Source organism: Physeter macrocephalus, chromosome 21 (genome assembly GCF_002837175.3).
Source record: "Physeter macrocephalus isolate SW-GA chromosome 21, ASM283717v5, whole genome shotgun sequence".
Lineage (NCBI taxonomy): Eukaryota > Metazoa > Chordata > Mammalia > Artiodactyla > Physeteridae > Physeter > Physeter macrocephalus.
The window spans coordinates 119,532,174-119,548,682 of record NC_041234.1 but is presented as its reverse complement, the minus strand read 5'-3'; the positions used below and the strand labels follow the sequence as shown (position 1 = coordinate 119,548,682).

The window sequence follows — 16,509 nt, the reverse complement described above, 5'->3', positions numbered from 1 at the left end:
TGTTGGTGGGAATGTAAATTGATACAGCCACTATGGAGAACAGTATGGAGGTTCCTTAAAAAACTAAAAATAGAACTACCACACGACCCAGCAATCCCATTATTGGGCATATACCCTGAGAAACCCATAGTTCAAAAAGAGTCATGTACCACAGTGTTCATTGCAGCTCTATTTACAATAGCCAGGACATGGAAACAATATAGACTCATTTTAAATGGGAGTCTTTATGCTTTTTTTCACTTTGTTTAATTTTGGTCAAATTTTATACTTTTAAAAATTAATATGCAACTTACATACAGTATAATTCACTCTTTGTGGTGTACTGTCATGTAACTAGCAATACAACCCAGATACAGAATACTTCTAGCAACTGGAAAAATCCCCTCATAGCTCTTCTGATAGGCTACTAATGGTATCATATTGTGGTTATAAATTGCATTTCCTGATTGCATATCTTCACGTACTGATTTGCCACCAGTCTATTTTCTTGGGTGAAATATCTGTTTAGATCCTTTCAAGAAATTTTTTGGGCTTGTTTTATCACTTATTACTGAATTTTGAAAGTTCTTTATATATTCTTTATATAAGTCCTTTGTTAGAAGTTTGAAATGAAAATATTTCTTCCAGTCTTTGACTTGTGCTTTTATTCTTTTAACAGTGTCTTTGAAAAAGAGAAGTTTTAAATTTTGATGAGTCTAACTCAACAATTTGTTCTTTTATAGTTTGTGACTTTTATGTCATATCTAAAAAAGATTTTGCTTGACCCAAAGTCACAGACATTTTTGTCTGTGTTTTCTCCTAGAAATTTTATAGTCTTAGGTTTTGCATTTAGGTCTATGATCCATTCTGAGTTAATTTTTATATAAGGTGTGAAGTAAGGGCTGGAGTAGCATGTTTTAGCATATGTCTATCTAATTGTTCCAGCACAATTTTTTGAAAAGGCTAAATTTTCTACACTGCATTATCACCATGGTTGAAAATCAATTGACCATATATGTCGGGGCATATTTTTTAACTCTCCATTCTGTTCAATTGATTGATGTATAAACATTTGCAAATGAAGCAACTGACAAAGGATTAATCTCCAAAATGTACAAGCAGCTCATGCAGCTCAATATCAAAAAAAAAATGCAACCCAATCCAAAACTGAGCAGAAGACCTAAATAGACATTTCTCCAAAGAAGACATACAGATGGCCAGAGGCACATGAAAAGGTGCTCAACATTGCTAATCATTAGAGAAATGCAAATCAAAACTACAATGAGGTATCACCTCACACCAGTCAGAATGGCCATCATCAAAAAATCTACAAACAATAAATGCTGGAGAGGGTGTGGAGAAAAGGGAGCCCTCTTATACTGTTGGTGGGACTGTAAATTGGTACAGCCGCTATGGAGAACTGTATGGAGTTTCCTTAAAAAACTCAAATATTCTTTTACTGTTTTGATCGATGTACTTTTATAGTAAATCTTGAAACATTGAAATCCTATAATAGAGTTCTCCAAATTAAGAACGCATTAAAAATTTTGTTTTGGCTATTTAATTTAGCTCTTTTGCCTTTCCATACAAATTTCAGAATCAATTCATGAATTTCTACCAAAAAAAAACCCCTTAGATTTTATTTAGGACTGTGTTTAATCTGTAGAATTGTTTAGGAAGAATTGACTCTGCCTTAGCTTCCACTTCCCCTTTATAGTGAGGTCTGAAATTCAGCCAGATGTGAAAGTTTAGGTTCTTCTCAGGCCTTTTCTGAGCATATGTCAAGCCCTGGGCATGTGTGTGGACTTATCAATCCCTTGGTATATGTTGGAAGTTTGTAAAAATCCTTATTCACCCAAGTATCTCCTTTTCTAAACTTTTTCTTCTCAGGCTTTTCAGTCTGTCTATTGCTTGTCCCAACTGTTATCCCTAGCCCCAGGCTGCTGCTGTCAATATTTTTGTCTTTAAATGCTTTTGACCAGTGCCTCTCAGGAAGCAGCCCCAGCACTAGGAATGATCCCATTTGAATGAAACAAAGTCAAGCCATTGCATCCCTCTTTCAAAAAGGGGTTAAGGGTTTCGACCTGCCATTCAGAATAAGATTTATATTGCTCTTTCTGGCAATGGGAACCTGTAACAGGAGTGTGGGCTGACATCTTTATGGCTGCTGCCACTCTGGGGGTTGTGGGATATAGGTGGGTGAGGTACCTTTTTTCTTCATCACATATTCCCCTGGTGGATATCTGTTTTTGACTAGATTCTAGAGTTCTGTAAAAGTTGATTCTGACAGTTTTTCCAAGCTTATTAGTTGTTTTTATGGAGAGAGAGAGCCCTAGATTTCCTTACTCTGCCACTTTTGGTGACATTACTCTTCTATTTTTCCTGATATTCATAGATTTTGTCTTTTTGTTGTTTGTTCAGTCTGACTAGAGGTTTGTCAATTTTTCAATTTTTTTCAAGGAACCAGTTTTTAATTTCACTGATTTCCTCTATCGGTTTTCTGTTTTTAATTCTACTTGTTTTTTTAATTTGTTTCTTTTTTTATATTTCTAGTTATTGAGATGGAAGCTTAGATTATGGACTTTTTGAGCCTTCTTTTTTCCTAAAGTAGATATTTAATGCTATACATTTCCCTCTATGTATTTCTTTATGAGCATCCCACAGCTTTGATGTGTTGTATTTTTATTGAGTTCACTATATTTTGAAACATCACTTATGACTTCTTTCTTGATCCATGGGTTATTTAGAAGAGTGTTCTTTAATTTCTAAATATTAGGAAAGATATTTTTCAGTATTAATTACTATTTTTATTCTTTTATGGTTACTGATCATAGTTTATATGACTTTAGTTCTTTTAAATTTGTTAAGGTTTGTTTTATGGGCTATCTTGGTGAAGGTCCCAATGTACTTGAAAACTTGGATATTCTTCTGCTGGGGGTAGAGTGTTCTATAAATGTCAGGTGACACTGGTTGATAATATTGTTCAGGTCTTCCATACACTTACTAATTTTGTCTGTACACATTCTATCAATTGTTGAAAGAGGAATGTTGAAGTATCCAACAATAATTTTGGATTTTTAAATTTCCTATTTAAATTCCATCAGTTTTTGTGTCATATATTTTGAAGTTCCATTGCTGGATATCACATTTAGCCTTGTAATATCTTACTTGTGATTTAATTATGTAAATCCCTCTTCATCTTTGGTAATTTTCCTTGTTCTACAGTATAGTTCTTTGATTTTAATATATCAACCACATCTCTCTTTTGATTGGTGTTTACATTATATATATTTTCCATTCTTTTAATATATTTATGTCTTTATATTTAAAGTGGGCGTCATGTACACAGAATATATTCGGCTCTTTTTTTTCCAATCTGACAATCTCTGGCTTTGTATGTTTAGACCACCTACAATTAATATATTTATTGACATGGTTATGTTTAGATTCATCATGTTATTATTTGTTTTGTTTGTCCCCTCTGTTTTTATGTTAATCTATTTTCCTTTTACTGAATATTTTTGAAATATTTGAACATCTTTATTTTAATTCTTGCCTTTTTAGGAATATTTCTTTATGAGATTCATTGGTTGCTATAGGGATTACCATTTTCACAGCTAAGGTTTCACAGTCTTCTTAGAGTTAATATTGTTCCGCTTCCAGTAAAGTGTAGAAAGTAGTCTTGTAACAATATCGGTCCATTGCCCATCCAGAGTACCTTTACGTTATGGGTGTCTTAACTATTATATCAACATTCATTAAAAACCACATGAGACAATGTTTGAATTTTTAATTTCAGCCGTCATAACTATTGTAAAGAACTTAAGAAAGAACAATTTTTTTAACATATATCCAGAATTTCCATATCTGTTGTTCTTCCTTTATTCCTGACAATCTAATTTCCCCCCAGCATTATTTCCCTTAAGCCTGGAGAATTTCTGCAGAATTTCTTATAGAATAACTCTGCTGGTAACAAATTCCCTTGTCTTTTTAAATCTCAGAATGTCTCCTGAAGCTTTTTTTTTTTTACATCTTTATTGGAGTATAATTGCTTTACAATGTTCTGTTAGTTTTCGCTGTATAACAAAGTGAATCAGCTATATGCATACATACATCCCCATATCCCCTCCCTCTTTAGCCTCCCTCCCACCCTCCCTGTCCCATCCCTCTAAGTGGTCACAAAGCACTGAGCTGATCTCCCTGTGCGATGCAGCTGCTTCCCACTAGCTAGCTATTTTACATTTGGTAGTGTATATATGTCAATGCTACTCTCTCACTTTGTCTCAGCTTCCCCACCCCCACCGTGTCCTCAAGTCCATTCTCTATGTCTGTGTCTGTTTTCCTGTCCTGCCCCTAGGTCCATCAGAACCATTTTATTTTCGATTCCATATATATGTGTTAGCATACGGTATTTGTTTTTTCTCTTTCTGACTGACTTCACTCTGTATGACAGACTCTAGGCCCATCCACCTCACTACAAATAACTCAATTTCATTTCTTTTTATGGCTGAGTAATATTCCATTGTATATATGTGCCACATCTTCTTTATCCATTCATCTGTCAATGGACACTTAAGTTGCTGAAGCATATTTTTATGGGGTATAGAGTTCTGAGGTTAACAGTTGTTTTCTTTAAGCATATTAAATATCCTGTTTCACTATTGTCTGTGAATTGATGATATAGCTTCAGTCTTTCAAGTAGTTGTTCCCCTTCATAGACTGTGTGATTTTCTAATACCTTCTTTCAAGATTTTTCTTCATCTTTGGTATTTAGCAGTTTGATTATTATATGTCTAGGCAATCGTTTCTTCTGTTTTTTTTTTTTTCTTTTCTGTTTAGGGTCTGTAGAATGGCTTGATTCTGTAAACTTATGTGTTCTACCAAACTTGGAAAGTTTCTGAACACTATTTCTTCAAATATATTTTTTCTGTACTAATTTCTTTCCCCTCTCCTTCTGGAATTCCAGTGTTCTATGTGTTGGACATTATCATATCATTCAGCATAGCCCTGAGTTTCTGTTGATATATTTTCAGACATTTTTGTTGCTATTCTTCACATTGGATAATTTCTGTCAATCACCAGTTTCACTGACTCTTTCCTTTGTCATCTCCATTCTGCTATTGAGACCATCCAGTGAATTTTTTATTTTGGTAATTGCATTTTTTATTGCTAAATTTTCAAATTGGTTATTTTTATATTTCCTAATTTTTCTGTGAAAACTTCATTTTTCTGTTTATTTTAAATGTATTTTCATTTACCTCATGGAGCTTAGTTATAATAACCATTTAAAAATCTTTGACTGAAATTTTCAACATTTGAATCATGTTACAGTTGACATTTGTTGATTGTGTTTTCCCTTGAGAATTGGTAACATTTTTCTGGTTCTTTCTAAGTAAAATAATGCTGAATTGTATTCTGGACATTTTGACTATTATGTGGAGTCTTAGTCCTGTTATAATGCTTTGGAGAATGTTGAATTTTTTTTTCTTGTTTGTTTTAGCAGACAATCAACTTAGTTAAAAAGCAAGGTCTGCCTTACTTTCTGTGGGTGGTGATGCCCATCTCTTTCAGTTTTCAAAGCCTTTGCTATGATGCATTTGGTTTATGTAACACACGTATCACTGAGGGGATAGTCCTAAGGCTTGGTCCGTGGTTTACATATTAATTCATAGTTCAATTATCAAAATCTTTGCTGTGTGGTTTTGAGTCTGCCCTCTACTTGTGCTATTCAGGATTAGTGTGAAATTTAGGTGGTGGTTTAAATCATAGTGTACTTCTCAAAGCCTTTGGCATGCTGTCTTGAGTCTGTCCTAGGCATGTGCTTAAGGGTAAACCCATGGTTTGTGAGGGTTCATATAAAGAATTTTGGATCCTCTTCTTTAACCCTCTATACGCTGGGATTCCCCACACTCTCTGGTCCAAAGTGGCCTTTTCCCCTAAATTTCTGGCAAGACAGATTTTTAAAATCAGAGTTTTAGCTGTTTGTGCCACTGTCCCACTATGCAGCTTTGCCTTTGAGGCAGAACTGCAAGAGAAAAGAAGAAGAAAATAAAAAACAGGAAACGTATTTCCCTGTGGGTTGCTTCTCCAAGTCTTGATGCCCCTCTATAATCTATCTGTTCTTTTTTACTTTTCAGAGTCCTTGGGTAGTCGCTTTTATATTTCGTCCAGAGATTTTTATTTATAATCACTGGGAGAGAAAGGCTGTAATGCACTTATTCCACCATGACAGAAACCAGTTTAGTTTTGTTTTAATTTTAGTTTTTCACCCTCTTTTACTTACTGTCTTGTGGTTTTATAGTTTGCTTCTACTCTGATCCCTGTTCCAAGCTGGACTTATAACAGTATTTTTGAAGTTTCTTCTCCATTGTGATATTGCTGATCCATTCCTGGTCCAACAAGCCACTTAGCTCAATTTCTAATCCCAAGACTATGTCTTTGTATATCATGTCATCCCCACCCACCCCCCTAGCCCATGCCTGCTGCCTCAAACAGAGTCATACCCTGGGCATCAGTTCATCTTCACTTTTTCTAGCCTCTCTACAAGGAGAGCCCCAGCTCTGACCAACGAGTACTCAGCCTGCTTCCATTCTCCTCTTTTGTACAGAGAAATATTTTCATTTCTTTTACTTTACTTCTTATTTTCAGACCCAGATCTCTGGCTTCAATATTACTTACACCTTTGATTTGTGTCTGTTCCATGACATTTCGATCTATTATTTGGAACAATTATATGGTTTTTTAAATTATATCATTTATATTTTATCTCTCATTATAGTGTGTTTATTACCTGTGCCATCTTATCTGGAAGTTCCAAACATTTCTTAAGAATGACAGTGTATGTGCCTCTGGTAACCTCTTCTAATCTATTATGGCCAATATTTTAAATATTGGAATCATAACAAAATGGATTCCCTTTTTCACAGATAAAGCAATTAAGGTATAGTTAACTTGAGGTAGGACCAGGATTAACCCAAGTCTCCAGAGTCCTATACCAAAGTTTTTTCCACTTATTAGTTTTATGTTTAAGCTAAAAATCAGTAGGTCCTGGAAAAATACCAGAGCATCCATGTAACATTTTAGAATATTTCAGCTGTTTTAAAGATTCTTTTGCTTTTCCCCTGACTTTCAGCTTGTTCTGGCTCAAGGATGTGCCTTTAGAGTGGAGAAGACCTTGTGTAGTTGGCCTCCAACTTATTTCCTGGTCATTATTTGAGCACAGCTTCAAATTCCCTCTATAATTTTGTTATAATATTGCCCCAAGGAAATCCTACTAGCTCTTGGAAGTGACCTCTATTTTCAGTGAAGGGCTATGAACCGCTGAAGAAGCTGCTCTCTGATGGTTTTATTTCTTCCATACCTGTTACTGAAATTTCTTTCTATGTGGGTGGCTAGTTCCACACATCTGCCCATCATTTTCTCTGGAGCTACAAATCCTAATATTGGCTTTGGTCCCCATCACAAGGAAGGGATGTCTCTAGAAAGGTCTGAGGGCAAAGATATTCTAGGAAGGTCCTTCTATAGACCTATATTAATGCCACTAGAAGCACTGAGCACAGCAACCTGTTCTGAGAAAAGCCTGGGTATTATTACTTTTTTCCTACCCCTTTCTTTACTACATTAGTGCTTATTTCTTGTTTTTGCCACTGTCCTATCTCTTCTTCAGTTCTAATTTAGTGCCTCTGATCTACTCTGGGCTTAGAAACCACAAGACCAAAGAAACAGAGCATATTTTTTGAAATGTATTTTAGTGATCTCTGTGCCGAAACTTCATATTCTAGTTAAGGAAACCTAGGCTCAAGGAGATAAAAGTCTCATTCACGATCATAGTAGCTTGTCAGTAGCACTCCTTGACCTGTACCAAGATCTTCTGAAATCAGGTTCAATGCTTTTACCACTACACGCTGGGTAAGTATTGAGTTAGGTGACAAATAATAGGTGTACAGGAAACGGAAAAGGAAAAGTTGGAGGAGGGAAACATCTAGAATGAGTGACAGACAAATGGGACCATTTGAATTGACACTTGAAATATGTGTTGGTACTTTACAAATTAAATGTTAAATGCCAGATTAAAGAATGAGATAATGATGAGGACGATGAAATGCTGAGGATGATAGCCCAGGAATCAGTGTTTTTGTGGAACCAGTGAATGAAGTGGAGTGATCTGAATGGTGTGTACTGCCCACCAACTGTAACTGGCTTGGGACTGAAAGATGAATTTTGGGGGTGCATTAAGACTGAAATTCTTCCTGGTGTTTTGTTATAAACATATGTTGCATGTAGCTAGCTATTAAGATTTGCTGTACATTCCAGGTGCCAGACACTAGATGAAGTAGCATAAACGCAGTGCTAGACCTCTGGCCTACCAAATGTCAAAAGTTATGAGCTTTGCCCAGACAGCCTGCAAAAGGGGGTGTGAGTCAATTGCCGAGCTTAGATTAGAACCTAGGACCTCTAATACAGAGTTTTGTCATATCTGCTTCCTTAAGCCATCTCTCTGAGATTCCTCTGAAGAGCTTATCTGTGATTAATGCTATGGGGGGGTGTCACTGAGTACTTACAGTAGCTCAGTCCCCAAGGTTTGTAAAAGACAAATGAAAAGGCCATTAACAGATCAGAGCACTCCAGCTCTCAGATCTCCAAGAGGCTCTCCATAAGTCATTGTAGGCCACTCCTCAAATCCATGTTGCTAGCAGACCCAGCTAGTCACACGGGAGCTCATTTCTAGTAGCTTAATCTCTCTTCAAGATGAAAAGTGTACACAATAACAAACACTTATTCTCTAAAATTCCCAGTGATATGGAAGTAGGAAAACAGAAAAGTCAGGACTTTGTTCTTTTAGTCAAAGTCCCAATCCTTAAAACCTCACTATTGTCAGGAAGACTGTTATTGGGAAGGATTGAAGAGTCCGTCACAGCCTGTAATGAGATAAAGGGGGTATGGTTGGCTTTTGTTCATATCATTCATCTTATGATCCTGTCTAATAGAGCTGTGACAAAGTTTCATCACAAAACATATTTCAGCATGCCAGTAAAAAAAAAATCAGACCCAATCCAGAGGAAAGTGAATGTGGGATAGTGAGGTTGCTTAAAACCATGTCAAAAGAGGGGAGACACAAAGGAAGTCAGGATATTTAATCTGGAAAGGAGCAAGAAGAGAAGACTTAGGTGTACCATGATCACTTTCCTTCAGTCTCTGAAGGTCTTTAACTCTCAAAAGAACAAGAAGCAGATTTTGTTGTGTGGATCCAAAGGGCAGTACTAAGACCAATGTTTATGTGTGTGCTGGAGTGGAGAAGCTAGAGTTGGGGAAACTACTCTGGTTTCTGCTCCGAGGAGAAAATTCATGGCTTCTTGGGGATATATTTGAATTCAAACTAGAAAATACAGTTTGTATGAGCAACATAGTCAATATAAACACAGTGATCACTTGCTGATTGGTGTATCTTTACTCTTTCAGATCAAAAGCAAGCTGGAATGACATTAGGAACTGGTTGATAAGTTCCCCACCAGTGGGAGTCCCACTGAGGGCTAAGGGCATGTGTGTTTAGCTTCCAATACCACAGTAAATTTGCAAAAGGAAAAGATAATTCTATTCACCTTTGGTTTCAGAAGGTAATATTGGGAGGAAATTGGATCTCCAAAGTAAATAAAAAAGAACCAAGGAGCATTGGAAAATATTTGTTAAAAAAAAAAAGAAAAAAACTCATTTCCCAATTAAATCATTTTTCACATTTGAAAAATGAGAAGGCTGTGAACAGGGGCTAGACTATGAACTGTAGCCCTCACCAGTTTTAGTCTAATTCACTGGTCTTTTCATTTAATTAAATGAAATGGCAAACTTCTAATCATTCCTTCACACAGAGGAGCTGGAGTGGTGGGTGGATACTCTCTTCTTTGTCTGGGACTGAGGACCTTAGACTTATGGGTGAGTTCGTTCCACTTGGCCTTATGGATGTCTCATATGGTCTTGCCTCTGGAATAGTATTCAGCGGCAGCTAACATATATTGAACACTGGATTTATTCTAACTATTGGTCTCAATACTGTCTCCTTAAATCCTCAGAGCAATTCTGAGGTACGTGCTATCATTATCCCAATTTTCCAGATGAAGAAACAGGCATAGAGAAGTTAAGTGACAAAAGGCACACAAAGAGTAAATGGCAGAACCTAAATTCAAACCCAGGTAGTCATGCTTTCAATCACTGTACAATACTTCTGCAGGGTACTTCTGTGTGTTGTCACGTACCCTGCTCCAAGGCAGCTGGATTTCCTAGTCAAAAAATGGGATTTAGTCATTGGGGCTTTGTGGTCCCTGTGTGCAACACTGGGGGAATGTCAACATACACTACCAAATGTAAAGAGATAGCTAGTGGGAAGCTGCCACATAGCACAGGGAGATGAGCTTGGTGCTTTGTGACCACGCAGAGGGGTGGAATAGGGAGGGTGTGAGGGAGATGCAAGAGGAGGAGGAGATATGGGGATATATGTTTATGTATAGCTGATTCACTTTGTCATACAGCAGAAACTAACACACCATTGTAAAGCAGTTATACTCCAATAAAGATGTTAAAATTTTTTTTTTGATGTGGACCATTTTGTTAAAGTCTTTATTGAATTTGTTACAATATTGCTTCTGTTTTATGTTTTGGGTTTTTTGGCTGCGAGGCATGTGGGATCTTAGCTCCCCGACCAGGGAAGGAACCCGCACCCCCTGCATTGGAAGGTGAGGTCTTAACCACTGGATCCCCAGGGAAGTCCCAATGGGTGTCTTTTAAATGACAGTGAACAGTTGAGAGAGAGGAGGAATACCTTATTTGCATTAAACCTTGTTGGGTTGCACCCCCCAGACCTGCAAGCCCTGTACTTTCCCAGCCTCGAGACCAAAGAAAGAGCCTGGAGTCAGCGACAGAGACATCAATGGTTTCATGGATAAGGGGAATCTTCCTTGTCTGAACCAAGGTCCTGGAGTGACACCCCACCATGTGCAGCAGAGGTGGGCAGGACTTGGTAGTAGTCTTCACTCCCAGATGGGATGGGGAGGGAGGTTACCAGTTACAGGAGGAATTGACTTTAGGTCGGTGCTTATTGGTTGCCAGGGAAACCAGTAGAGGAGTTCACCCCTCACTGCCCCTTTGATAAATCATCATAGTGGAGATAGTTCTGATCTAACGATTAGATCATTAGCTGGGGCCAGAGACAAGTACATAGGCATTTACTGTTTTGGCCCTATGATTGAGGGAAGGTCATTCATGTGAGTGGGTGTAGGTGAAGCAGGGACTGGTCAAGCAGGGGATGTACAGAGAGCAAGAGAACAGCCACGTTGGGTGGCCTGATCATACAAACCTCCTACCTTCCTCAGGCAGCAGAGAAAACTTGCCTTTTGCTACCATTGGGCACCTTTAGTCAGATGCTTTTTGCTTGGCCCTGCGTTCAGAGTTCCTAGTTAGAGCAGAGAGAAAATTCAAATTTGTTTGATACCAAACCCTCATTGTACAAGAGAAAAGTCAAAAGGAGAAAAGTCTTAAGGCATTCAGCAAGTTGGGCAGAGATCCAGAACGCAAGCCTTTCCATCCCAGCCAAAGACTCTTCCTTTTCTACCTACAGTGACTCCATTCTCCTCTTAGAGCTACAGCAGTCTCCTGACTTTATCACCACTATCTCTCTTCTCCTTTTTCTCCTATAGTCTGGGTCCCCTGTTTTGTTTTTGTTTTTGTTTTGGCTGTGCCAAGTGGCATGTGGGATCTTAGTTCTCCAACCAGGGATCGAACCCGCAACCCCTGCAGTGGAAGCACAGAGTCTTAACCACTGGACTGCCAGGGAAGTCCCTGGGTCCCCTGTTTTGAATCTGCATAGCTATCTTACAGTTTTACAGTTAAATTGGTTTAGAAACTTGTTCTGTGTCTAACTATGTCCTGCCTGGAATATTGGATTCAAATGTAATTGTGGTCTCTCCCATTAATTAATTAATTTTGTTTTATGTACTTTGGCGTATGGCAACGTTTCCCCAGCCAATGAATCTGGCAGTGTATCTGAAGAGACAAGTGTTTAGGGGGCATGTTCGGCATTCTGAAGTGTTGTCTCTTGTCCTTGAAGCACAGAAATATCTCTGAGGGAAGGCTGTGCTCTAGATGAGAGCCCAAATATTTAAAACACAACTCTAGCTTCAGACATGTTATTTGCTGATTAAGCTTGGAAGTAGATTGTGTGTTTTGGTGAATTGACTACAGTGTCAATTATTATTAAATGATACTCATAGTCTCTTTTGAAAATGGAATGTTTGTGGATGTGTACAGTGGCCTTGAGTATACTTTGTGCCTGTGCAGGGGAGTAGTGTATTAAGAGCCTAAGGGACGGCTCTGGAAAATGTGAAGTCAATAAGATATAAAGTACCTCTGGGCTAGGACCCAGGACTGGATGAATATAGTGAATATGCTATAAATGGAGTATGTGTGTCCATTACCTCTCCATGGGAAAAAAGAAATAGTGTAATGTATAGCACAGGGAATATAACCAATATTTTACAATAACTTTAAATGGAGCATAATCTATAAAAATGTCAAATCACAGTATTGTACCATTAAAACTAATATAATGTTTTAAATCAACTATACTTCAATTAAAAAGGAAATATAAATTTTAAAAATTAAAAAAATACTGCCATAGACTCCAGTAACCAGCCTCATTATAGTATACATATATCAAGTCCTATGTGGGCTTTATTGGTATTAGCTGCGCTACTGGTGTGCTCTACTGGGGTCAGGTATGCTGGGCTGGAGTGGATCTTATTTGAATTTAGTGTAATTATGAGGTGTTTGGTAGGCTGGAATTGACTTTGCTAAGCTGAGGTAGGCTACCCTGTACTCTGAGGTGTGCTTGAGTGGGTGAGCTAGTCTGAGCTGCAATGGGGTAAACAGGGCTGACAGAAGGAGGAAAAGAGAAACTTAGCAGTGCAATAACTTCACTTCTCTGAGTATCATTTTCCAACTTGGAAAATATGTATGTGATGAGATTCATCCATTAATTCCGAAAATATTCAGTAAGCACCATCTCAATAACAGGCTCCTTTTCTATGTACTGAGGATACAGAGATAACAAAACAGGGACACTGCCCTTCAGGAGCTCTTGGGTTAAGTGGCAAGGCAGATGAGTAAATACACAGTTGCAAGAGAAAAAAATACAAAGAGAGTGTATCAGGTGATATCAATCATCTCCAAATCTCAGTCACTTAACCCAACAAAAGTACTTCTCTTTGATGCAAAGTCTATTGTGGATCCAGGCAACTCTCCAGTGCCGTTGTCCTCCAAGTGTTGGGTCATCATTCCAGGCTGTTTCAATCTTATAGTAGCTCCATATTAACATATGTTTCCATGGTGACCATGGCAGGTAGGGTCTTGGGTTGGACATTAATTGTTGTAGCCAGGGAGGGACACATATTACTTCCTCCTACAACCAAAACCAGTCACACATCCCTTCCGTACTTTAAGTAGGAGTACAATCATCCTACGTTCCTGAAAGTGGAAAAGGGTTGGCTCTTGGAACATTTGTAACCTACCACAGGTAGGGATAATCCCAGTGTGAGAGCCCAGCATGTGTGAATGTTAGAGATCTCGAAGGGCTCTCACTAAGCTTTGGAGTTTGGAGGTTCTGCCGCCATTCTCAATGTTACCTAAAGGGATGGACTTTGTTCCTGTGCCTAGCATATTCTCTGTGAAGAAATAGTACAAGTGAGAGTTTTTTAAGGAGTTTTCCTACGATTGTACCAAGTATCCTTTCTTAGAAGTAACAAGTTCACTATCATTTGGAGTACTGCACTGGACTCTCTCTGAGCTAAGGCAACAGTCTTTCATAACACTCTGCTTTTCTACTTTCTTTCAACCAGATGCAGTGACTGAAGTTAAGACTGACATCTACGTGACCAGTTTTGGCCCTGTGTCAGACACTGACATGGTAAGTATAGTTTCTGCAAAGGTAAAAGTGAAAGATGATGCAACAGATCAAAGAAAATAAAGTGAGGTTTTCCTATGGCAGGGCCTTGGAGCTATATTCTAAGGAGAAGTCTTGTCTCATGAATGCCCTACCCTCATCATCCTACATTTAGCTAAATCCATCTTTTGCCCTGCTCTTCCCACCTATTCACATATCAAGCATATATCCCCCACCAGGAATACCTTTCCCTTCCACAACATATCTTTCAAAATTCAGCTTTTCTTCCTATCCTCAATTAAACTTTGTCGGACCTCACACTTCACATTTCAGTAACACACACATATCAGCACAAATAGGTCATGTGAGGAGTGCACATGGTGGGGACTCTCAGTCTAGCAACTGGTAGTGTCATTCAAGAAGTCCATGCCCCCCCACAAAAAGAGTAGAAGTCCATTCCTTGCAAACAAGCCCTATTCAACGCGGAAGTGGATGGACCATGGTGATATAGAGTGTTTGGAGGAAGAGTCAAACCTACTAGAAACGGGTCCTTCTACAGATGTGAGGATGAAGAGAGCATCAGAGCAGATTCAAGGAATAGGGTAGTGCACAGCAGAACTAGCAAGGGGATGACTCATGAGCCATCTACAAGGACTTCCCCTTCTCCTACCATTCTCCCTTTCTGCCAAAGCAAGGCATGCAGTGGAAAGTTGAGGCAGGAGACCCTGTCCTAATGGAGCATCTGATCAATACCTACTTGAGATACCAAATATCGTTATTTGAAAAATTATTATGAAGGGACACAAAGAAGCTATTATCTGCTCAGTATGTCAGACAGTGATTAGATGCTCCAAAAAGGTTTGTTGAATGAGTGACCTTGTGTTTAAAATTAAAATCTTAAAATCAGAAAAATTATGTTCAAAAATATGAAATATCCATGCTCACTACATAGATTTTTTTTCTTTATCTTCAGTGGGACTACTACTTAGCAGGGGACAAAGCTTATTTAGATCTGTTGGGTAACTACAAGCAGTTGTGTAGTGTCATGATAGAGTTTTTTTCCTATAGGTAATACAGAGCCATTGAGTGGATTAGACTAGGGCAGTAAAAATATACATGTGTTGTTTTAGAATGATTGATCTGGCAGTCTGTACAGCATGAACTACAAGGGGGAACAGACTGGAGGCTGAGAGTTGGTTTAGACATGTTAATTTTACATGGATCTTATTTCAATCAGGCAAGGTGTAGGAGTCAGTTGGAGAAACAAGCTAATTCTCAGGAGAGGAAGTCATGAATGGTTGTGATGCCAGGAAGGGGGAAGGTAGAGTCCTGAACTTTGTCTTTTAAGTGTGGAATAAAGAAAGGGATACAGAGATACAGTAAACTCCCTGTGAACTCCTTAAAGGCAAGTACCGAGTACTCCAAGTCTTCCCTGGCACTTCATAGAGTACTTGACACATAGGGAGAGCTCAGTGAGGGACATGTTTAACGTAAGATGGATGGAGGATGTGAGTCTCTCTTAGTGGCAGCAGGAAAGCCTGTATGTCTAGATTGCCCCCTCTCAACCTGTTAACCATTAATGCCCACAGCTTCAGATCCAGGCATGCATTAAAACTGTTGACATTTGCTCATTCAACAAGTACTCCTTAGAGGCCCAACTCTGCATTAAGGAGCTCTAGGGAATCCTATATTCAGAGAGCTCATACTCCATTGCGGACAACCAAACTCACCAGGGAGGTGAAGCTCTCTTTGTATTGCTGGGAATTAGTGATTGATTAAGATTTTCATAAGAAAGCAACTGAAGCTACTCTTTGGACACACACCCCCCCCACACACACACACATACTCATTCACTCTCACTTATGAATGAACACCCATAAATACATTCAGAAAAAATAAGAAAGTATATACAGAATAAAAAAAAAAACACAACAGCCTACACACCATCCCAGACACTCCATAGACACACATGTGCAAACAGATACCCAAATTCAGGGATACTACGGAAACATACACAGAGCCCCTGCCCAAACCACCTCATCTCCATTCTCTTTTCCCACCCAAGCAGGCACACATGGGTGTGCAGAGGCTCTGGAGACATTTCAAACAATCCAGATGTTTTATCTCTTCTGAAGTTTCATCTTCCAGTTGCTTGTTTGTTCTTCTCCCTCATGATTAAGCAGAAGCAACAGAATGTCTCTTTCCTGATAGGGCAGCCTTTGGTCAAATAAATTTCAGGGTATTTTTAGCTGAACTTCCATTGTGTCACAAGGCAGAATAGTTATGATCACTCTGGGTGGGAAACAAATTTCTGGTGTTTAATCAATGAATTTGGTAAAGTTGCAGGATATAAAATTAATGCACAGAAATCTCTCGCATTCCTCTACACTAATGATGAAAAATCTGAAAGAGAAATTAAGGAAACACTCCCATTTACCATTGCAACAAAAAGAATAAAATACCTAGGAACAAACCTACCTAGGGAGACAAAAGACCTGTATGCAGAAAACTATAAGACACTGATGAAAGAAATTAAAGATGATACCAACAGATGGAGAGATATACCATGTTCTTGGATAGGAAGAATCAACATTGTGAAAATGACT

At 38.4% G+C, this 16,509-nt stretch overlaps 1 protein-coding gene across 1 annotated transcript in view; it reads left to right on the top strand.

The window, feature by feature from the left end:
- Window positions 1–16,509, top strand: part of GABRA3 (gamma-aminobutyric acid type A receptor subunit alpha3) — a 268,649-nt gene that overhangs the window by 152,502 nt on the left and 99,638 nt on the right. The window contains exon 4 of the mRNA XM_024116769.3: window positions 13,860–13,927. Coding sequence (XP_023972537.1) covers window positions 13,860–13,927 — 68 coding nt within the window. The remainder of the gene's footprint in view (window positions 1–13,859; window positions 13,928–16,509) is intronic.